The sequence below is a fragment of the Tasmannia lanceolata genome, unplaced genomic scaffold (assembly GCF_043159265.1).
Source record: "Tasmannia lanceolata isolate RefF3 unplaced genomic scaffold, GAP_Taslan_0.1 ptg000019l, whole genome shotgun sequence".
In the NCBI taxonomy this organism is placed as follows: domain Eukaryota; kingdom Viridiplantae; phylum Streptophyta; class Magnoliopsida; order Canellales; family Winteraceae; genus Tasmannia; species Tasmannia lanceolata.
The window spans coordinates 25,395,938-25,420,565 of NW_027518696.1; the positions used below are offsets into that span (position 1 = coordinate 25,395,938).

Consider the following 24,628-nt stretch of genomic DNA (forward strand, 5'->3'; position numbering starts at 1 on the left):
GAATTTTACAGTAGTTTTGGTCCACTATGTCCAACTTTTTTCTCACTAAGTGGCTGGAGCACAGTGCTTCTAGAACACCGCAACACAAACCTATATTAATATATATATGTATGTATCAAGTTACACCTACATCATTCAATATGGGAACGGAGCATTCTAATACAACAGAATAACTGGATCAAACAACAGAATCCCAAAACAGCATCAACCTTAGCAAGAATTGGTTTCAAACAAGATATACAAGATTCCTTGCAAACTAGTACCTGAATAAAAGTAAGGCAGGTCCATCCCAAGCCTCCATTTGTCCCTTGTAATAGTTGTAAAAATCAACAACCTATAAAAAGAAACAAATAAGAAACTAGAGCACCATATGCTTTCAGCTCAAATGTATTAAGTTCTTAAAAAAGGCATGAGCAAATAACAAATCATTAACTTCAAAGACATATTTACCAAGCAGGAATGACAGTGGGAATACATAAAATAATGGAAAACTGAAAGTCTTTGTCAAACAAATACAAGTATCTAATATTCAATAACTATCAATCCAAATTACCTCAGGATATTTTGTCATCAGCGTCGGATGATTCTTGTATGCCTCTGGGACAAGAATCATGAGTGCCTCCTCCGGGCTACGACCACTTTTTATTAACAACTAGTCACAAGGAAGAAAAATCAACCCCGACAAAGAAGAGTTAAACCATAATCCAAGAAATAAGAATATCAAAAGGAAGAAACCAAGAAACTTAAAAATAACAAACAAATGGCATGAGATTGCATTACACATTAAAACATCAGAGGAATTAATAAAGAAAGATATGGTATAGAACTATAGATATTGTTAGAATAAGCCTAGTATGGGCATTCTCATCATTGTACTTTGTCTCTTAGTATATAAATAAATTAGTGAGGGGGAGCCAGCCCTAACTCACATTTTCTTCTCTCTTAATGTCTCTTAACATGGTATCAGAGCCCTGGGTTTTTTATCCCTAGGGATCAACCATCAGCCTCCATCTTCTCCATCTCCATCCCTACCATAATCAAAACTCTAATCCTAAACCTAATCCCTACCTTCATCTCCCTAACCCTAATCATAACCCTAATCAAAACCCTAATCCTAAACCTAAACCCTAATCACCTTCCCCTACCTCCATATCTGACCCTCTCTCTCCTTCTCTGTGTCTTCCCCAACCCCCTATGCCACCTCCTCCCTCCATGCCGACACCCCATGTGCCTTCTCCACCCCCCACGACACCCTCCCCTCCACCCCGACACCCACCCGACGCTTCCTGGGTCTCTCCCCACCACCACGACCCCAACCCGACCCCTCCTGGGTCTCGCCCCACCCTCCCCTCCACGCCGACACCCACCCGACCCTTTCTGGATCTCGCCCCACCCCACGAACCCCCCTGACCCCTTCTGGGTCTCGCCCCAACGCCCCACCCTCCCGACCCTCACTGGGTCTCGCCCCAACCCCCCCCCCCCCCCCCCCCCCAACACCACCTACCAAACCCGACACCCTTTTCCCTCTTCCATCACTCCCCATCCACCACCGTGAACCCCCCCCTCCCTGGTTCTTTTCCTCCCACGACTTCCGTCTTGTACCCCCCAACACCCGTAACCCTAAATCTATCCATTCTCCCTTTCTATATACCACTATTTTTCTTTTTCAGATCCTCATGTGCTGACCTCGCTCCGTTCCCTTCACTTTATCGTCGCAACTTCGTCCCGTCTTCGCTATGGCTCCATTTTTTGTCTTGTCTTAGCACGTGAAGCCACTCTATGAGCCATTGCTTTGATTAGTTGTGGTGTCCATCACTCATTTTTCCTCTCTTTGTAGCCATTGGTTGTGGGTATTTCAGTTCTCTCGTCATTTGTTGTCCTTATGGATCCCTCAGTCATTGTGGACCCCTCTCTAGGCATGACCAAGGAGGTTCGTGCCCATCCCCCACCTTTGGCTACCTCTTCCTCTTCTTCTCCTAGCTTGGCACCAGTGAGGGTTCTTACCTACAATTGAATATTGCTAAGTTTGATGGAACCAATTACTTACCCTGGAAAGTTGCGGTTGAGACATTACCTCCTTGGCCGAGGTAAGGTCAGTTTCCTTCATCAGGATCCCCCTCCGCCCAAGGACCCTTCGAATACTCGCTGGGAACATGAAGATGCATTAATTTGTAGTATTCTCTGGCAGAGCATGACCCTTGCCATTTCATCCACCATGAAACTCCTCCCAACTGCAAAAGAGATTTGGGATCACACTGCCTTGATATTCTGCGCTGAGAATCTCACCCGTATCTGTGCCACTTATTCTGAGTGGATGCGTCTGCGTCGTGGTGACATGTCTCTTAAGACTCACTATTGGCAGTTTATCTCTTTATGTCAGCAGCTTGACGTTTTCATGCCTCTCACTTCTTATGTTAATGTTCTCTGCCGGCAGCGGGAACAGATTCAAGTGGTGCATTATCTTAAGAGTCTCGGCCCGGAATTTACTCATTTGCGTCATCAGATTCTAGGGTCAGGCAACATTCTGTCGTTACGAGAGGCCTATTCCCGTGCCCAGCAATGTCTTGGTGAGTCCCCCTCCCTGCCCCCTGCTGACAGTTCTGCTCTAATGACATATGATGGTGGTGGTGGTACTCGCCCTGTCAGGGGCGGTGGTTCTTTTTCACGATCTCGTGGATGTGGCTCTGGTAGTGGCCGTGTTGGTAGTGGACGTGGTCATCCATATTGTACCCACTGTCAACATGACGGCCACCAGATAAAGACTTGCTATACGCTTCACCTTAAGCTTCGTCCACCTCGCTCAGGTCATCTCACGACAGCTAGCCCTTCTGACACAATTACTCTGGGACCTGCTTATACACCTGTTGATGAGTCCTTCAGTTTTACGAGGGCAGATTATGAGAAGCTGCAGCGGTATCGACAGAGTGCCTCCCATCCCACTGCAAACTTTGCTCAGCCAGGTAGTTCACCCACGACCTTACTTTCTGGCTCTGGGTCCTGGATCATTGATCAGGAGCCTCAAATCATATGACTGGTAACTCGTCTCAGCTCTCTTCTTTTCATTCATTTCCAACTTATTTTCAGTCAATTACTCTAGCTGATGGATCTACTACTCCCATTACTGGTATTGGCACCACGTGTCCTTCCCCTCATCTACCATTATCATATGTCTTTTGTGTTCCTAAGTCACCTTTTACTTTACTTTCTGTTAGTCAACTTACGAAAAATTTTGCTTGCTCAATCTTATTTTTCCCTTCTTATTGTGTATTTCAGGATCTTTCGACTGAGAAGACGATTGGATCGAGGCACGAGGTGGATGGCCTATACCGCCTTGACTACAGTCCTTCTACTACAGCTTTACATAGTTCTGTGGATGCCTTTCAGTGGGATTGTCGACTTGGCCATCTATCGCTTCAGCACCTCCGGCAGACATCCTTAGTCCCAGCTTCTATTTCTTCATTTCAGTGTGAGTCTTGTGAACTCGGGAAGCATCACAGAGTGTCATTTCTTTCCCGGGTTGTTAGTCGAGTTGATAGTCCTTTTCATTTAGTTCATTCGGATGTATGGGGTCCACTTTCTAGGGTCGCGTCAAATAATAGATTTAAGTATTTTATTGTCTTTATAGATGATTATTCACGTATGACATGGTTGTATTTACTGAAAGACCGCTCTCAGGTCTTCTCTGGATTTAAAACCTTCCATGCTGAAATAAAAACTCAATTTGGTTGCAATCTTAAAAGTCTTCGTACTGATAACGCTAGGGAGTTTTTCTCTGGTACTCATGGTTTTCAGGACTATCTCTCATCTTCTGGTATTACACATCAGTCCTCCTGTGCTTACACCCCGCAACAGAATGGTGTAGCCGAGAGGAAATTGTGATATCTCCTTGAAGTGACTCGTACTCTACTCTTTCAGATGCGGGTTCCTAAATCCTTTTAGGGGGGAGGCTATTCTGACTGCGTATTTTCTTGCGAACCGCCTTCCATCCTCTGTCCTCAATGGTGCCTCTCCCTATCACACCTTATATCCACATGAGAATCCCTTTCCTCTTAAGCCTCGGGTCTTTGGGTGCGTTTGTTTTGTTCATCATTTGGGTTCTGGCAGGGACAAACTATATCCTCGTTCCAAACGGTGTGTTTCTGGGCTACTCTCGTACCCAGAAAGGCTACTGCTGCTACAGTCCTCGTCTACGTAGATGGTTTGTCTCAGCCGATGTTACATTCTTTGAGTCCGAACCCTTCTTTAGTTCTACCCCCGTTGCTAGCTCCAACAGGCCGGATTCCGATGTCTCCATTTCTCTCCCTGTGCTTCTGGATATTGCTTCCAATCTCTCACCTTCAGCTTCTGGCTGCTCTGCCGGTCCAGTCGACTCAGGCGTTCCCATTTTGGCTCCACCGGCTACTACACAACACTATCAACGGCGTCATAAACAAAACAGGCCACTTCCACATCGGCCCGACACATCATCTTCACAGCCAAAGATCCCCTTACCTCCTACTCAGGTATCCTCTCTTCCCACACCTGCAGTTCTGTCTAATTCGCCTATTGCCTCTCGTACTCGATCTCATACTACTGCCCATCCCATTTCTAATTTTGTTTCATATGATCGTCTAACTCCTACTTTCAAAAGTTTTGTGCTCTCTATGTCTTCAGTTGTGTTACCAAAGTCTTTGAATGAGGCTCCGGCTCACCCAGGATGGCGCGCTGCCATGGACTTTGAGTTGGGTGCTCTACATTCTAATCGGACATGGGATCTGGTTTCTTTACCATCTGGTGCTCGACCAGTTGGCTGTCGTTAGGTATTCTCTATTAAATATCTTCTAGATGGTACCGTTGAGCGATTGAAGGCTCGTCTCGTTGCTAAGGGTTACACTCAGACAGTTGGTGTTGATTACAATGAGACATTTTCTCCAGTTGCGAAGATACCTTCAGTTCGTGTCCTCATGTCCCTTGCAGTCAATCATGGCTGGCATCTTCACCACTTAGATGTGAAGAATGTTTTTTTTTTTTTGCATGGCGACCTCCTTGAAGAGGTGTATATGGAGCAGCAACCTCCATGGTATGTTGCTCAGGGGGAGATGTCATCTTCCGTCTGTCGCCTCAGGAAATCATTATATGGGTTGAAGCAGTCTCCACGACCATGGTTTGGCAGATTTAGTGAGGCGGTTAAGAGGTTTGGCCTGAGACAGTGTGTTGTGGATCATTCAGTATTCAGTCATCAGTCCTCAGCAGGATGCATTCTGTTGATTGTATATGTCGATGATATCATTATTACATGTAGTAACTCAGAGGGAATTCAGAAACTGAAGACTTTCTTACAAAAAGAGTTCGCTACAAAAGACTTGGGACATCTCAGATATTTCCTTGGGATAGAAGTGGCATACTCCTCTAGTGGCTTGTCTCTATCACAGAGAAAGTATATTTTGGATTTGTTGGAGGAAACAAGAAATCTTGGTGTAAAGCCTGTGTTGCACCTATGAATCCCAATGTAAAACCAGTTCCAGAAGAAGGGGACTTGTTGGAGGATCCTGGTAGGTATACAAGACTAGTAGGCAAGTTCATATACCTTACTGTTACTCGTCCTGATATATCCTATGCAGTTGGGGTAGTCAGTCAGTACATGAGCTCCCCTCGTACTTCACACTGGAGTGCAGTAGTTCAAATCCTCAAATATCTGAAGGGTGCACCAGGAAAGGGCTTATTATTCAAATGACATGATCATATACGAATTAAGGGGTTTTCTGATGCTGATTGGGCTAGATCTCCTGGAGATAGGAGATCGACTACAGGGTATTGTACATTTGTGGGAGGCAACATGGTTTCATGGAAAAGCAAGAAGCAGGATGTCATCGCAAAGTCAAGTGCTGAGGCAGAATACAGAGCAATGGCGCACACGAGTACAGAGATTATCTGGTTGAAGTCACTCCTATCTGAGCACGTGTTGTGTTTTCTTCACCTTCACAGTTGTATTGTGACAACAAGGCTGCCATCTATATTGCGACAAATCCAGTCTTCCATGAGCGAACAAAGAACATCGAAGTCAACTGTCATTTCATTCGTCAGAGAATTCAGAAGGGGGAGATATGTACTGTTTTCACTCGTTCTGCAGAACAGTTGGCTGATATGTGCACAAAGCCATTGAATAAAGCAAAGTTGAGTGACATTTGTAACAAGCTAGGAATGTAAAACTTATACATTCCAGCTTGAGGGAGAGTGTTAGAATAAGCCTAGTATGGGCATTCTCGTCATTGTACTGTCTCTTAGTATATAAATAAATTAGTGTGGGGGAGCCAGCCCTAACTCACATTTTTTTCTCTCTTAATCTCTCTTAACAGATATAACTATTTTAATTGTATAAAAAAGCAAGAACATTTTCAAGACAGCCTACTCATATATTTAAAATGGAAACTTTGAAGTTTAGTAGGCCTAGAATTTACCAAGTAGAGCTGATCAGTTTACTTACAATCTTCCAATCTTTGTTAAGAGACATGAAATTGTTGCACATAAGCCTCAGGCACAGTTTCCCATATAAAATTTGGCATAATCTAGCTTGACATGACGTTTATTTCAGTTTGGTGGAGGCCACTGGTTTAGAAGTTGCCCTGGAGTTGGTAATATTTTTTTTTTATTGGTAGAGTTGGTAATATTAGTCCGAGTGTTTGAATGGAAATAGAAGTTAGTAGGTCAGATCATTGATACAAAATTAATTTTCATAAGGTATAAACATTTCTATGAAATTGAAGAAAAGAAGTGGCATTTTCTAGCCTGTTAAATAAAATTATCTTTTCAATACAATAAAAACTCCACATCCTTTGCATTAAAATACAATATAACAAGATTAAAATTCTCAAGTATGTTGTCAGGAAATTAGCATCAGATATTTAAATTGGTCACATCATGTAATACATCTTTTTGAAATTAATCGGCTATATATGATGCCTATTAGTTGGGAACTCAAGTTATCTGCCACATGCAAAAAAAATCGACTTCATGTACATTCATCGTATCTATTCAAGGACTAACTAAAAATGAACTATCAAGGGTTTAACACAGTGTTTAAAAACTCCTTGACTCGACAAGGAACTCGCCCGAGTCGACTCCTTTTTGCCTTGGCCGCGTTCCGCGTTGCACCACATCTGCATTCCGCGTTTTGCCCTAAAAGAGTCAATAAACTCCTTTGACTCTCCCGAGTTACGAACGCGTCAACCACGTTCTTGGCCGTGTCCGTGCCTAGTCAACAAGGATTTTTCTTGGCCACGTCCCGAGTCACATCCGTGTTTTTAAACACTGATTTAACATAGAGCATTTAATATTTGAATCACTCCACCAAATGAGTTTTTATACCGTCATACAAGTCCTCCAAATGAATCAGAGTCAACAGAAAGTCCCACAATGGCAATTTATGTAAATTGTCAAACTACCAATCACTTTAAAAGCTTAAGCTGTTGGAGAAGGCGTTATTTAATCTTTTATACTTTAACACTCCCCCTTGCGTGTGGCCCCTCTTTTTAGGGTTGGCCTACACGTAGCACATGTGGCCCCTCTTTTGGGTTGGCCACTAGAAGTGGATTTTTAATATCAAGGAGTTTTTGAACCTAGGACCTTTGCTCCGATACCATGTCAAACTACCAATTACTCCAAAAGCTTAAGTTGTTGGAGAAGAATTCATTTAATCTTATATACTTTAATATAAATAAACAAACTAAAGTTAAGAGTGCTATTGCTCGTACTTCTGCTGCACTATCAAGATTTGCTGAATCTGATGCCTTCGGGTTACCATATGGGCAAATTTCATTTTCACGACCACGCCAAACAGGAGACTTCATTGATGCCTCTCGAGATTGCATCCAGTTCAAGTTACCCTAAACAAAAATCAAAGCTTATAATTTATATAAAATTGAAACATGAAACAGAAGTCATTTAGATAGCCAAAAGCCAGCATTGGAATAGAAAGTGGCAAAGTTAAAAGCATGAACCTGTATTGTATTGATCTCTCCATTATGACCAAGGAACCTCATTGGTTGTGCGAGAGGCCATCTGGGACTAGTATTCGTACTGTATCTCCGGTGGTAAATGGAAAAAGGTGATGTGTAAAGATCACTCTTGAGGTCCAAATAAAATTGCCCCAGAACTTCTGAGCGGAGCATGCCCTTGTAAACTACCGTCTGATTAGATAAAGAACAAAAATAAAGTTCATCACCCCATTCTTTGGATTTTCCTACTCTCTCGATCAGCTTACGGCAGACGTACAATTCTCTTTCAATATCATTAACATTGTCCTCTTTCGTAACTTTAACAAATATTTGCTGTATGTTAGGCATGGCTTCTTTTGCATAGTAACCAACTACAGACGTATTTACAGGAACAGGTCTCCATCCAAGAACCTCCAGGCCCTCTTGTCTAAAAGTATTTATCACAACTGCAAAAAACGAGAATGAGATGGTTGCTCTGAAAATACATAGGAGGTACAAAAAGAACCATAAAGTTCTGAAACGAATACTAAGTCTCCATGCAATAGTGACCACAAGATCAAGCAGAAGACAAAACAGTTGTCAATTAACTGTATGAAGTTTCTAACAAAGTGATGCAAGGGAAAGAACAGCATATAGAAATGTAAAATTACGAAAGGACATCTACACAACTCGAAAGGGAGTGGAGAAAATTTTAAAAAAACTGATAATATGGTGAAACGATCTATATGATTATTACCAAAATCTAGCTAGAAGATTGATATGGGTGCTTTTTTTAATAGCGGCGAACTAAGTGCTTAAGGAGCTGTTTTCCCCAAATCAAGGAGCTTTTTGTGGAGGGACATCAAAAATCTTGGATGAGGTTCTTACCACAAACAAATGATTTGATTCGAGGAAGAATGAAGGAAAAGTGGGTACCATTTGTAAGTTTGACAATTAAAAAGCCTAAGACTATGTAGATGGGACCTTCGTGAACTTCTCACGGATAGAAAGGGATCCAGTGATCATTGGAGGAAGTGGTTTACGGGGTGCACCTCATCCCCTCATTTCTCTATCCTTATTAATGGTAGTATGGTGGGTTTATTTAAAAGGTTACTTGGAATTAGGAAAGGTGACCCTCTTTTTACCATTTTTGTTACAATGGTTGGGATGACCTTAATGGGTTGCTGAATAGAGCCGAAGAGATTAGGAGGATAGAAGATTTCTTCATGGGAATTGTTAACTCAGACAGTACCCACATTCTATTTGTGGGTAGATTGAAGGAAGATGGGAACTTTAAAAAGAATTGGCTTACAACTCGTCATTCCCATGCTCCAAGAGATTATAAATGATTCTCAAACGGGAAAAAGAAAAAGCACTTTCTTTTGCTTGGGCCTTGCTTTAAATTTTGGTTTCAGTATATGTTTCGACCCTCACCGAAACCAAAATTTAGCCGAAATTTCGGAATCCAACGAACCCATAAAAATAATATTTATTCAATACAAAATTTCGCCTGAAATTTCGGGAAATATTAATTAATTAAAAATCACAATTTATGTGCTGAATTTCCTAAAATTTCGGTTTTTCTGAAATTTTGAAATTTTGGCCGAAAAAATGTAACGTTTTGGGTATTAGCCATTTCGGTTTCAGGGCTGACCAAAATCCGAGGACGAAATTTAAAACTATGGCAAAAACTCATCATACGCGGCCCGAGAGAGAAGGAACGACTCATCCTGGGCCACAGAGCTAGTAGTGGAGGATGAAGAGGCATCAAGGAGGCTGGCGATTATGATGTGAGCAGAATGGTGTGGACAAAGCTCAGGATGTAAGGCATAGCAAGTATCCACATGATGCTCGGCTACTCGACAGTGAGTGCAATAAGGGCGACCACACCCACCAATACCACGACCACCTCCAACATCGCGGCCACCACCATGGCCTTGACGACCCCAACCACAGCCAAGGTACCACCTCCACGTCCAGAATGGTCACCACTATCATATGCTGCAAGAGAGTAAACCTCCATGAGGGACGGAATGGAGCCGGAGCCAATAATCTGCTGGCGGAGGGGCAGAAAGTTGAGGGTATCAACCCAAAAGTAAATGACAGTTGTATACTCTCAGATTTCCTTTGATGTTTTGAGGCACTTTATCGTGCCAGCGATGTGTGGGGCCATGCTCTGCTAGAGAAGGGTGCAGATCATGGCATCATCCTGTCGCCACGGAGGATAGGAGGGATCCATGGATGGGGGGGAACTAGCTCAATGAAATCAACCTTACCTCAAGCAACGACGTAGGTCTCAACGGCCATACGCCAAATCAGATAATTGGACCCATCAAGTTTGACCGTAGTCATCTAAGGGAAAGATGCCATTACGGAAGGAGAATGACTAGAAGAGGAGGCCGAAGGTGGAGTATTCGACCTGACAAGAGGAGGCGTGCTGATAGGGGATCCATGATGACAAGAGAATCCACTAAGAAAGAGAGAGAAGGAAACTCTCAACCACCACAACGGCAAAGAAAGAAGGGAAAAGAGAAAATCACTAGACGGCCCAGAAATCACATCGCGGCTCCGAAGAGAACCGATAGCAGAAGTAGACATGGAACAGCGACCAAAAGGAGAAGAGAAAGGAATAAAAAGGGATCGGAGCCACGGGAAGGAATAAAAAAATCTAGGATAATTTAGGCCATTGAAAAGAAGGAGTTTAGAAACCCAAGGAGGATGAGGGGAAAAGAGAGGGAGATTAGGGGCTTATGTAAAGAATAGAATATTGGTGTAGGATAGGTAGGGTGCAAGAGGTGTTGGGGTTGGAGGTGGAGAGGGACAGCAAGGGTAAAGACGTTTGAGATGGCGGTTGGTGGTGGGAAGTGAAGAGGATGGCGTAGCTGTCGGGTAGGGGGTTTTCTTTTTTGGAGGGGAGGGGGGATCTACAGTGGGAAGGAGAGGCGGATAGGACTGCGGTGGCGAGGGGAGGGCTTCGGGTAGAGTTTGGGAGGAAGGGTCTACGGCAGGAAGGGGACGTGGAGAGGGCTACGGCTGGCAGGGGACGGTGTCGGGTAGGGTTTGGGAGGGCTGATGGCGGGGAGGAGAGAGCATCAAATAGGTTTTGGGAAGGAGGAGGGCAGCAGATGGGAGTGGGAAGTGTCGGATAGGGTTTTGGGAAGCGTCGGGTAGAGTTTTGAGAGGTTTGGAAAGTGAGAGAGGGAAGGTGAGAGGAGGAAGAAGAAGCAAGGAGGTGTGAGGAAGAAGGATAAGAAAGGAGGTGCTTCAATGGGGGTCCCTAGGGCACCACAACAACCCTAGGGCTCTGATACCATGTTGAGAGAGGAATAAAGAGAGAATGATACGAAAAGAGTGAGTTGAGGAGAGTCTCCCCCTCACTTATGTATTTAATAAAGAGAGCAAAGAGTGCAACGACAATAATATACACCTTATAACAATTATTGAGAGGGAGGAATACATAAGAAGTTCAAATGACCAAAATACCCCCAAAATCCAATTCAACCACTTTTACCACATAATACCGACAATAAATGATGGAAAATGCAGTGCAATTATCGAATTCAAGAAACAAATCTCAAAGGATAAAATGTGTAGATAATGGTATGCCATGTAGTACAAATATGCATAATACAAAACTAAGATAATATTAACGACTGAAATTTTGGTTTCGGTTTCGGCCTTAGCAGAAAATGAAATTTTGGAGGAAATTTCGGTGGTAATTTCGGTTACGTTGGAAATTTCGGTGAAAACCTTATAATTTCGGCCAAAATTTTAAAATTTTTGTTTCGGTTTTAAGTTTCAGTCCTGGCCGAATTCCATAATTTCGATTAAAATTTCAGTATTTCGGCTGAAATTCTAAACCATGGATAATATGAAGAGTTGGATATTAAATGATGTTATATGGCATAGAGACAGTAAAAAATGAGGCATGTTCCAATATGAGCGATGGACAAGTCTGAACAATATGTGGCAGCAAAATAGCAAAGCATGTCATTGAAGCACTAGATTGACTTTCCATTAAATGCATATCATGTAATTCGGTCAAGGGAAAGGGAGTCGATTGAAGCGACTCAATGATTGATGCGATCAATTTTGCCTTGAACTCAGGCAAGTCAAAGGAGTTTTAATTGACTTGGTAAGGAAAAACATTGACTCAAAGGAGAACTCGACCAATGTAAAGGGGGTCCACTCGGACAAGTCGATGATTTACTGGAGGAGTTCGTAAACAGTGCAATAATGTTCACTAACAGATTACATTGCTTTTCATGATCAGAAGCGGAAAAAGAAAAATATGAAGAAATGGTCTTTGCAGAATCACCTGTTTTGGCTTCATTCAAATGCTTCTCATCTTTGGGAAGAAAAAGCATCCCCACACCGGTGGTCAGTTTATCTAAAGACGCAAGTCCTTGTTTATTGGCCCAATTGTTATATAGATCCCAGGGAATGGAAGTCATCAATCCTGCACCATCACCGGAATCATTATCCGCTCCACAGCCACCACGATGTTCCATGCAACCAAGTGCTGTAAGAGCATCCGTAACAATCTCATGTGATGCTTTGTTCTTCAAGTTTGCAATGAACCCAACTCCACATGCACCTCTCTCTGATATAATATCAGCCAAATTTGCAACCTGATGAGCACATCATTCAAAAGTTATGAGACCAGTAGAAGCAATAAACAATTTAAGTCACAAGCAAACAATGTCTAAAAAATCAGAATCGAATAGTAAATTGTAATAGGGGTCGAATCAGTTTGGATCGTAAATCGTAAGATTCATTCAGAAATATATCTATATATGTAATAAAAAAATTATAAACAAATTAAATAATAAAAAATAGCCAATTATTCAATTTTCATCCAAATTCATTAATTCAAATAGAAACTACGATGATTAGTCATTCAATATTGTAATACGAATTGTTCGCTAACAAACTTGACACAAACTAATCATCTATTTTTCATCCAAACGCAAGTGGATAATAATCTTAAGAATAAAGAAAAAGACATAAGATCACATCAATTCTCAAAGTCTCAAATATCAAATGACATATCAATCATAAAAGACTGGAGTTGTCGGTGTTGTCCTCATCATAGTCATCTCCCGCCTCAATGTAAGCAATGCCCTCAAGCGCATGGATTGGTTCGATTCGTTCGAATCTCTCCTTCTTCTAATGATAGCGAATTTGAAGGCTTCTTGTAATGTAGAAAGGAAATCAGGTCTTTCGAAAGAAAGTTCTATTTTCTTTTATACATAACTTAATTTGGATAAACCACATGAATCGTACGATTTACAATTGAATCGTAAGATTTAATCGAAAATCATAAGATTCATACAAATCAAGATTCAATCATGGGATTCAAATAGTTATGCCAAAGATTTGATTTGAATCATAAATCTGAATGGTAAAACGTAAGATTTTCAAAACACTGCAAGCAAGGACCAGAACCAAACATGACTGCAAATGAATGTCAATGAGCTATCAAGAATTGAAGATGATCTGAAAATGGCCATACGCAATCCGTCCCTTGAATGCTTAAAGAAACTTCACATCTACCTAAAGATATCCCCATTGCAGAGGCTCTTACTATGTAATCATAATCAGGACAAAAGATTCCATGAACACACTCAGCACAATATGATAGGAAAGAGGGAAAGAAAATTACATCAAACGTTGCAAATTGACACAAATTAATCTCACCCACTACGGCATCAAGTGCTAAATGCAACAGAAAATCTACGCAATTTGTTATATCCAAAAAATAATTTGTTCATAGAACCTCCCTACATGAAATTAGACATCCGATTCCATAACTACACCATAAGCAGATAACTATAAATCTACATGACAGTGATTCTGGAAACAGGTACCATAATATAAAAAAATTACATAAATAAACTAACTAACCACTAAAACAAGAGTAATAATCGACAGAGAACTCCGTGAAAATCCAATAGAATTGCAAAAATATCATATAGGCCATATGATAGTTCATTCTAATGTGTAAGGGGTCCCTCGAAAACCACGTCGCTTGTTGGATATAGAAACTTTATTATTTTTATAGGTACTTTCTGCCTCTGAGGACCTACGAGATTGACTACACTGAGACCTTCTCTCCTGTTGCCAAAATTCCATCTGCGCGTGTTCTTATTTCCCTCGCCATCAACCATGGATTTCCATTGTACTAGCTCGATGTCAAAAATCCCTCATTCCATGGTGATTTGGCTGAGGAGGTGTACATGGAGCAACCTCCTAGATATGTTACTCAGGGGGAGATGTTCTGCTCAGTATGTCAGCTTCGCAAATTATTGTATGGTCTCACAATCCCCTTGAGCTTGGTTTGAAAAGTTCAGTGAGGCTCTCATGAGATATGGCATGCAGCAATGTGCAGTTGACCATTCAGTGTTTAGTCATCAGTCTGGTGTTGGCCATGTCCTCCTATAGTGTATGTGGATGACATTATTATCACAAGGAGTAACCCAGTTGGCATACGATGGTTGAAGACTTTTCTGCAGATAGAATTGTCCACAAAAGACTTTGGTCGTCTTCGATACTTTTTGGGGATTGAGGTAGCTTACTCGAGTACTAGCCTCCCCCTCTCATAGAGGAAGTATGTGTTGGATCTTCTAGATGAGACAGGGTCGTTGGGTGTGAAACCAGCTACTACTCCCATCGACCCGAATACGAAGCTCCACCCAGAAGAAGGTAACTTGATACATGACCCTGGTAAATACCGAAGGCTTGTTGGAAAGCTCATATATCTCACAGTTACTCATCCTGATATTTCTTATGCAGTGGGGGTTGTTAGCCAGTTCAAGAGTGCCCTTCGTACATCCCACTTGGCAGCCATGAGTCGAATTTTTCGATATTTAAAAAGCGCTCCAGGGAAAGAGTTGCTTTTCAAAAGACATGGCCATCAGAGGGTAAAAGGCTACAGTGATACTGACTGGGCAAATTCCTCAGCAGATAGACGCTCCACGACTGGCTATTGTACCTTAGTAGGAGGTAACTTAGTGTCCTGGCGAAGAAATAAGCAACATGTTGTAGCCAAGTCAAGTGTTGAAGCTGAATATCGAGCAATGTCACATACTAGCAGTAAGCTTATCTGGCTACGTTCACTCTTATCTGAGATTGGATTTCCATCATCATCACTAGCTCAGCTGTACTGTGACAACAAGGCAGCGATTCACATTGCTACTAAACCAGTCTTTCATGAGAGTACTAAGCACATAGATGTGGACTGCCATTTCATAAGACACAGGATCCAACAGAGAGAGAGAGAGAGAGAGATGCACTACTTTCACTCAATCGGCAAACCAATTTGTTGATGCTCTCACCAAACCCCTAAGCAAGGCTACACTAAGTGATATTTATAGCAAGCTTGGAATGCTCAATATATACATTCCAGCTTGAGGGGGTGTGTTAGAAGTGTGTATTGTGTGTAGCATGCCTAAGGGCATTTTAGTCTTTGTACCTTTTCCCTTTAGATAAATACACAAGTGAGGGGGAGCTATCTCCAACTCACTCTTTCCTTCTCTCTTTCTCTCACTCAGCAGCCTCAACCCTACCTGACCCGACCCGACCTAAGTTGCACCCCTACCTCTACCCTCTAAAATTTTCATGAATATATATACATATACATACATACATATATATTAAAAAATTTAAATTTGAAAATTTTATTTGATTCAAAAATTACCGAATCCATGAATCCTACTTTTTGGGGTTTTCCGAATCTGACACCTCGAATCCGTGTCGGATCCCGACATGAGAATCTGAATCCATGCAACACAGATTATCATCCAACTACTAGCAGTCGTTTGACATATATATAAAAAAACAAATGCATTGTTGTCCCTGTTCACTCCCAGATTCTATCATTTACGGGCCTATATAGAATTAATGAATCGATTATCACCATGTCAGAGGCAGCACCACAACATCTAATCTCCTATTATGTTCCCTGAAGACAAGCCTCCATCCTCGCAGGGGGAGACAAAACTACTGGTTGACATGAAGTAAAAAGCACACATTCCACTTAGCATGTAGCAAATGAAATAAACCAGTAGGCATTCAATATCAATAAATGAATCTCATGAAACATGCAAAACAATTGGGTTTCTAACGGCACTAGAAACTACTACTCATTGGCGAAGACTAAACCATCAAATCACACAACTGCTTATAAAAGTCACCAATTGTTTCTTGTTTGCTAATCAAAGAACTGACTATTATAGCTGCATCAATGACAAATTTAATCTCTCATACTGCAAAGAATAGCCTTAATACATGTTTCAAATGTTAATACCATGAGTGGGTACTTCAGAACATTGTTGCAAAATTGCTATAATCAACCATGGAACCCAAAGAACCCATGGGCATAACCTCCCTTTCAAAGAATCTTTGGTGCAAGGCTTGGACTAATTAAATGAAAATTAATTGCCTAATTAAATGAAAATTAAGTTATTCATCAACTTCATAATGTCTAATTCAAATAGATTGTCATGGTTTATCAATCCAAAATGCAAGAAAATAATTAGGAAATAAGAGAGTATTTCTAACAGTTTCCAAAATTCCAAATCGCGTTCTACATAATGTCAAATTCTTATAATCTTCTTCTTCAGAAAGCAACAAATAATCAATTAGGACACCAATTCATGCGTAAAAATGACAAATTGTTGGAACCAGAAACTCTGTAGTAACTACTCAAATAACTCTCGTTTTGGAAACTAATATTTGCACCAGTGTATTTCTTCTACTGGATTAGGAGAAAGCTAAGAGAGAGAGATGTTAAGATTTGTCTGTCTTTTATTTCACACACACCATGCATTATATAGAATGCATGTCATTTTCATGTTACATCACATAACACCTAACACATTCAATGCCATAAATACAATACAAAGAAAAAGCAATACTAAAGGATTTTTACGAATCTTATTTGCATGCCTTGATATCTTCGGATTTGCATGCGCCGAATTTTGACCAACCGCCAAAGATTTACCAATCTTAAGATTTGTCCGCAAACATTAAAATATCGATTTATTTTCAAGAGCCTCCCTTAAATCGATTTTAAAACCAACAACACCGAGCATCATCTTCAATTTCTCAAATGAATTCCCCTGCAGTGGTTTTGTCAAAATATCTGCCACTTGATCTTCAGATCTGCAAAATTCGATCTTGATTTCCCCATCTTTGACAAAATCTCAAATGTAATGATATTTAATCCCAATATGCTTGCTCCTGCCATGAAAAACTGGATACTTGGCAAGTGCGATTGCAGATTTATTATCACACATGATTTTGGTAGGGCCTCCATGTTTGTACCTCAATTCATCCAGCATGCGACGCAGCCATACTACTTGACATGCTGCTGAAGTTGCTGCCATGTATTCTGCTTCTGCTGTTGATAGCGCAACAACCTGTTGCTTCTTTGATGACCAGGAAAACACTCGTGCTCCCAGATAGAAAACATACCCGGAAGTGCTTTTCCGAGTCTCAATATCACCTCCCCAATCACTGTCTGTGTAACCTACTAGACTGAAATCGTCAGAACATGTATAAACAATTCCATGATCTCTAGTACTGCCGACGTACCGCAAGATCCGTTTTGCCGCTTGTAGATGTGATTGTTGTGGTGTCTCCATGAATCGACTGATAAGCCCCACTCCATAAACAATATCTGGTCTAGTGGAAGTCAAATATCGTAGACTACCGACTATGCTTTTAAAATAGGTGGGGTTTACCAGTTCTCCACTTCCTTCTTTCTTCATCTCCAGACGTTCTGCAACCGGAGTCCGAATTGGCTTCGCAGTATCCATCTCGAATTTCTTCAAGATATCATCAGCATACGTTTTCTGAGAAATAAATATGCCATCATCTGTCTGTTGCACTTCGATGCCCAAGAAATAGGACATCAATCCCATATCTGTCATTTCGAATTGACGGGTCATCGCCTCCCTGAATTCAGCAAACATTGCCTTGCAATTTCCTGTTAATATTAAGTCATCAACATAAAGACACACAATCATCATATCACCGTTGGATTTTGACTTGATATATAACGTGTGCTCATAAGGACATTTCTGGAACCAATCTTCCAGCATGTATGTGTCGATTCACGTGTACCAGGCACGTGGTGCTTGTTTCAGTCCGTACAATGCCTTCTTCAACCTGTACACTTGATTTTCATGGCTTCTCTTGACATAACCTTCTGGTTGTTCAACATAAGCCTCCTCTTCAAGGACGCCATTTAGAAATGCTGATTGGACATCCATCTGTTGGATTTTCCACCTATTTTGAGCTGCAAGTGCTACGATCATCCGGATGGTATCCATTCTGGTAACAGGTGCAAACACCTCAAAGTAGTCAATCCCTGGCTTCTGTCTGTAGCCTTTGACCACCAGCCTTGCCTTGTATCGATCGACTTGACTGTCAGGTCTGTACTTCGTCTTGTACACCCACTTGACACCAATTGGCTTCTTTCCAGATGGTAAAGAAGTCAACTCCCATGTGGCATTTTTTTCTATTGCATGGATCTCCTCATCCATAGCTTGAATCCATCATGCATCTTTGGCGGCATCTTTATAGAAAATTGGGTCACAATCTGCGAATAGACAAAAATTTACTAAAGTTTCATCAGTAATATCTTTATCAGTGTCGTTGTCTGAAGTGATCACATAGTCTTGGAAGCGGACCGGAATCACCCGTGTTCGCTTTGGTCGTTCCGTAAGCTCCGGAGCTGCTGCCTGTGATTGAGAACTTTGTAAAGGGGATGAACTGCTGGGTAAAGATCTGTCCGTGTCCTCCCACGGTTCATTTTCGATGATGACATCTTTCTGGTTGTCATCTTTCTTGTTCCATGCCCAGGCTTCATCTTCAACAAATTGGACATCTAAGCCCATGATCACTGCCCCTGATACCGGGTTATATAATTTATAACCTTTGGTGACATCACTGTAGCCGATGAAGATGCATTTCTGGCTCTTGTCGTCTAGCTTCTTCCTTCTTTCGTCAGGTATATGTGGATATGCAATACATCCAAATACCCGCAAGAAAGAAACCTCTGGCTTGTTGCCACTCCAAGCCTCTTCTGGAGTTCTTCCAAGAACACTCTTTGTTGGACATCTGTTCAACAAATATACAGCACAAGCAACAGCTTCTGTCCAAAAAGACTTTGGCAGAGATTTAGCTTTTAACATGCTTCTGGCCATTTCAAAAATTGTCCTATTTTTTCTGTCAGCTATACCATTCTGTTAAGGTGTATAGCTAGCTGTCAGTTGACGTTGGATACCTTGAATTTTGCAGTAATTGTTAAATGCAGTTGAGGTGAATTCTCCTCCTCGGTCTGATCTCAACGTTTTTATGTTAAACCTGCTATGTTTTTCAACAAGGGCGTTAAACTCTTTAAATTTTTCAAAAGCCTCTGATTTTTCTTTTAGAAAATAAACCCAACTTTTTCTCGTAAAATCATCTACGAAAAGTAGCATATACCTCTTGTGCCCGAGAGATTCTTCTTCAACTGGTCCACATATTTCTGTGTGAACCAACTCCAACAGTTGTTTGGCTCTCCGTGATTTTAAGACCGGAAAAGTTTCATGGTGATGTTTTCCGAGAAGACATCCTTCACACGGAAATTTAGATGAACGATGTCTTCTAAGAGCCACAACCCTCGGAAATTTAGATGGCCAAACCGAAGATGCCATAGCCAATTGCTATCTTTCTCCATCACTTGTAAATTCATCTCGGTTCTCGTGTGAAGATTCAACAGGAACATTCAGTTTTTTGTCATCTACACCTTTGCTATCATACGTCCGCCTTTAGTTTTGATGGTGCACACACCATTTAGGATATGCATATCGTGCTCTTTCTCTTGAAGTTGCCCCATACTCAACAAATTCCAGAACAACGCCGGCACAAAGAAAACGTCTGCAATGGTAATGCCAGTACCATTCTTAGACTGGATTTTTATGTCACCTCTGCCCATCACCGGAATTTTGGATCGATTTCCAAAATTAACTTAACCACGTACCGATTCGTCCAAGCGTGAGAAAAACTCATTTCTTCCACACATGTGATTACTACACCCGGTATCAAGATACCAGATATTTGTATGCTCGCAATCTGGTTCAACATCGTTGCACGCCATAACCATGTTTGCTTCAGCTTCAACTGTATTTGCATGCTCTGCCTGCTCGTTCGGCATTTGAGTTCGGCATTCAAGTCTGTAGTGCCCGAACTGTTGACATCGGTAGCACTTGACTTTGGACTTGTCACGTGCTCTGGTATAACCACCGCGACCTCCGGAATTATTAATATCATCAGCTTTATATTTACGAGTGATATTATTTCTTCCTTTGCCTCGACCGCGTCCTCGGCCTCGGCTGCCTTGATAGACATCACGATTTGTCTGAACAAATTTGCTCTGCAACGCATGCTCCATGTTAGAGTTGTCGGCCTTCTAGTTCATCATTTGTTCGTGGGAGCATAATGAACCCATCAACCGTTCTATCGACATGGTTGATGTGTCTTCCCTTCTTCAATTGCGCCGACAACATAGTCAAATTTCGTAGTCAAAGATCGCATGATCTTTTTCACAATCCTTTGATCTTCAATTTTTTCAACGTTAACCTTTAATTGGCTAACTATGGATTGCACCCGATCAAAGAATTCCGAAATTGATTCTGAGTCGCTCATTTTTAGAGACTCGAATTCACCTCTCAACGTTTGTAGCCGCACTCGCTTGACCCGATCATCGCCTTTATAGGATTTTTGCAAAAGATCCCACGCCGCGTGCGCCGTCTCCGCCGCCGATATTTTTTCAAATACCGACTCGTCTACAGCCTGAAAGATGGCATACAATGCCTTTTGGTCCCTCTTGCGAGTCTCCGTCAATAGATCTTTCTCCTCCTTCTTCAATGCTTCAAATGTTGTTGAATCGACTACTTCGGTGTAGCGGCTCTCCACCAGATTCCACAAATCTTGGAACCGAAAAAATACTTTTAACTGGACAGACCAGTTGTCGTAATTTTTCCCCATGAGCTTTGGAAGTTGTAAATGAATGGAATTGGTTGCCGCCATGATTCAACTTACAAACCACTGATACCAGATGTTGGAACCAAAAACTCTGTAGTAACTACTCAAATAACTCTCGTTTTGGAAACTGATATTTGCACCAGTGTATTTCTTCTACTAGATGGGAGAAAGCTAAGAGAGAGATGTTAAGATTCGTCTGTCTTTTATTTCACACACACCATGCATTATATAGAATGCATGTCATTTTCATGTTACATCACATAACACCTAACACATTCAATGCCATAAATACAATACAAAAAAAAAAAAGCAATACTAAAGGATTTTTACGAATCTTATTTGCATGCCTTGATATCTTTGGATTTGCATGCGCCGAATTTTGACCAACCGCCAAAGATTTACCAATCTTAAGATTTGTCGGCAAACATTAAAATATCAATTTATTTTCAACACAAATAACAGAATATTTCTTGTTCATTTTGGATTTTGAGAGCCGATTGTGAGACAGAAACTGATTGTTTGACCCAAAATCAACCCTAATTGTGTGTCCAATAATCAGTTTCGGACTCACCATAGGTTCTCAAAATCAAAAACAACGAAAAATCAGCCAACGATGATGAGGAAACCAAACATACCTCTACCGACTTTTCAGCACGTCTACGAACTGAATCATATTCTTTAGAAGCTGTATCGATCCCATCAAAATCAAGAACAGATCTCACTACTGACCAGCTCTTACGTACTTCACTTCCCCTCCTTCGAACAACCCCTCTAACACCATTCCTATGCTTCGTTGACGCTTTGTATTTGCAAAACAGACCTGAATAATCCCTAAATAGTAGAAACCGATTGTTCGGTACAAGATTGGAATTGTCGATGAGAGAACGAGAAGGCGTGGGAGAGTGGAGGAGCTGAAGATTTGGAATTGAGGATTGAAGAACAACCATTTCTATATTTTCTCTGCAAGTTTGGATTCCAAGAGGGAAAGAACGAGAGAAAAATGAAAGGGGTGAGATGGGAGAATTGGGAACAAAAAAATCGTATGGAGAAGAAAGAAGATAGAGAGAGTAAGGTTCTGAACAGCCAAATCCCGCCTCCTCTGGCGTCTACCTCCTGATCGTGAGAGTGGAGAGAGAGGGAGATAGAGTGAGAGAAACGTGTGGTAGATGAGAATATATGAGGTTTGAGCATGAGAGATTAAGGAAAAGGGCGTGCAAAATTAGTCATTTCCACGCATTTCAAATTATGAATATCAGATGAGAAGGGTACATTAGCCCCCTTTCTTAGAACCTTTGCAGTGTGCGACTGACATTCCCAATTAAAAGTTAGACACAGTGGAAAGGATCTACTGATGTGGTCTATAGTCTATTAGTATTGTGACAAATAAATACAAAAAAAAAAAAAAAGGGAGAATCGTCTGATTATTATGAGGGGCTATTGATATTTGCACCACCGTTGACTGGAGAATGAGACAAACTTTTGTCTTTTATTATTTAACCAGCTGTCGAAAGCTATTACAATTTCCCTTGGAAGCTCTCATCAGCCAAATTAAAAGGAAAAGACAAGGTGAGTTTGTTTCGTTATCAAAGCATTGTAGTTGGAATATCAGTAGACTGAAAATAAATATTTATGTTATCCCACAGCCGACCTGATTACTTGAGTTAGCTAACTGCTTGAGTCGGACTCATAATTTTATTAATAATTAATGAGAAATTTTCTCAGAAATTGCACTTTCTTTCTGAAATGAACTCGGACTGACATCGAAAATTGAGTTGATGTTCAAGTGGTGTCATGGGGAAAAAGACTAAAATGCCATCTTTTCTCTTATATTTTCTCTTTTTCATCTCTATTACTTCTGACAACCATCGCTGCAACTCGGAATAGGAGGAAGAGAGACGGGAGAGAAGAAGAAAAGGAGGAAGAAGAAAAAGCAAGAACAAAGGGAGAGAAAGGAAAGAGGGAGGAGAAGAAGAAGGAAAAAGAATAATCGACGCCATAAAAATGGAAGATGTCAAAAACTAGAAAAGAATAGGAATAAGAAGGAGGGAAAAAGAAGGGAAATGATATATCTGCCCCTTTTGATCACCAGGAACACCCCATGGTAGTGTTTGTGGCAATCAGGGACATTGAATTCTTCTGACATAAGTACAACAGCCCCTCTTTAGTCATTGATACACTAACAAGGGTTCCTGGTGATCAAAAGGGGCGGATATATCATTTCCCAAAAAAAATCGATGCCAGAAAAATGAAAAAAAAGGAAGATGAAGAAATTTTTAGTAGGGTCGGTTGGCAAAAAGTTGGGTTGTGTAGGCAAATGGTGAGGTCTTGTCGGCAAAAATGTGGGGTCATATGACCCCACATTTTACCAACAAGACCCAACATTTTCTCGACATGGCACCACAATTTACAACACAAACCCACATTTTACCTAGTCGAGCACACATTTTACCGAGTCAACCACACATTTTGCCAAGTCCACCCCACATGTTAGTAAGTCGACCCCAAATTTCAGCATTTTTTCACTAGATTAAGTTCTTCAGCCGGATCTTTTGTATTAAAACTCCTTTTCAACATCAATTCAGTTCATTTCTAGAAAGATTGATGTAAAATAATGGTGAGACTTACCATTCAGGTGGTCGACGGTTGACGGTTTTGCCCTCTCGATGGAGGTTGCTTGGAAGGCAGCATTGTCTTCGTCAGGAAGGCGAAAACGAGGGTTGGAGAAAACGCAGCAGTGTCTTCATCGGGAAGGAGAAAACGAGGGCCAGGGGAAACACGGCGGAGGTTTGTCGGATAGGTGAAAATGAGGTCAGAGAAAATGCCTTGATAAGTCGTCCAAAATGTGTGAAATAATGAAGAAAAGACGTAAACCCAATTGGAGGACATTTTCATCTTTTTCCTCGTAGGGCGCAATTCTGACGTGGATTCAAAATCACAAAAAATCAACTTTTATTTCACAAATAATACCCATTTTATGAGTCTTTTCCCCATAATTAATTAATAAGTAAATACATGACGGGCGTAGCCTTCATTGCCTCACGCCCAATGCAAACTAAGATATAGATAATAAAGTATGAGACGCTAGAAATCTTTAAAGCCACAAATAAAAAGCACTATAAATCATCACCCATGTGCAACACCTACAAAAATGTTAGGAAGGCCAAACGAGCCGCATCTTGCTGCACACCTGGCATTTTTAGGAATGTCCTTTTTTTTAAATGCTGAAAATTTATTAAAGAAAAGGGCTCACAACCCATGGGTTGGGAGACAAAGGAGAACGCATAGAACACAATCTAAAAGATCTCTAAAATAGTACAAATATTGTTAAGGAGGCAAGAAGTTGAATATGTACAACGCCGAACGTTCAACACTGGCCCGTGCAGGCCTATTTGCCTCACTATATGTTGATCTTCGACTATGCTGAAAATGAACTGATAGACCCTCCACAATATCCATAATCTCCTCTAGCATCTCTGAGAACCTCCAAGGAGTATGTGCACCCTCAAGCAATCTAATAATGTTAAGGGAGTCAACCTCCACAATAAAATTATCCATGTTTTCTCTAGCCAGCAATCTAATGCCTTGGAGAGCCGCCCTCACTTTCGCTTCGTTAGAGTCCTTGTTACAAATAGGCTTAGAGA

At 41.2% G+C, this 24,628-nt stretch overlaps 1 protein-coding gene across 1 annotated transcript in view; it reads right to left on the reverse strand.

Annotated features, from left to right (window-relative positions):
* LOC143852524 (ferredoxin-dependent glutamate synthase, chloroplastic-like) overlaps positions 1-22,137 on the reverse strand; it is a 66,564-nt gene extending 44,427 nt beyond the window's left edge. Inside the window, exons 1-6 of the mRNA XM_077361936.1 lie at positions 21,623-22,137; positions 12,271-12,583; positions 7,977-8,419; positions 7,731-7,862; positions 554-652; positions 264-334 (exon numbers count right to left, since the gene is read on the reverse strand). Coding sequence (XP_077218051.1) covers positions 264-334; positions 554-652; positions 7,731-7,862; positions 7,977-8,419; positions 12,271-12,583; positions 21,623-21,934 — 1,370 coding nt within the window. The 5' untranslated portion in view covers positions 21,935-22,137. The remainder of the gene's footprint in view (positions 1-263; positions 335-553; positions 653-7,730; positions 7,863-7,976; positions 8,420-12,270; positions 12,584-21,622) is intronic.
* Between the last annotated feature and the right edge of the window lie 2,491 nt (positions 22,138-24,628).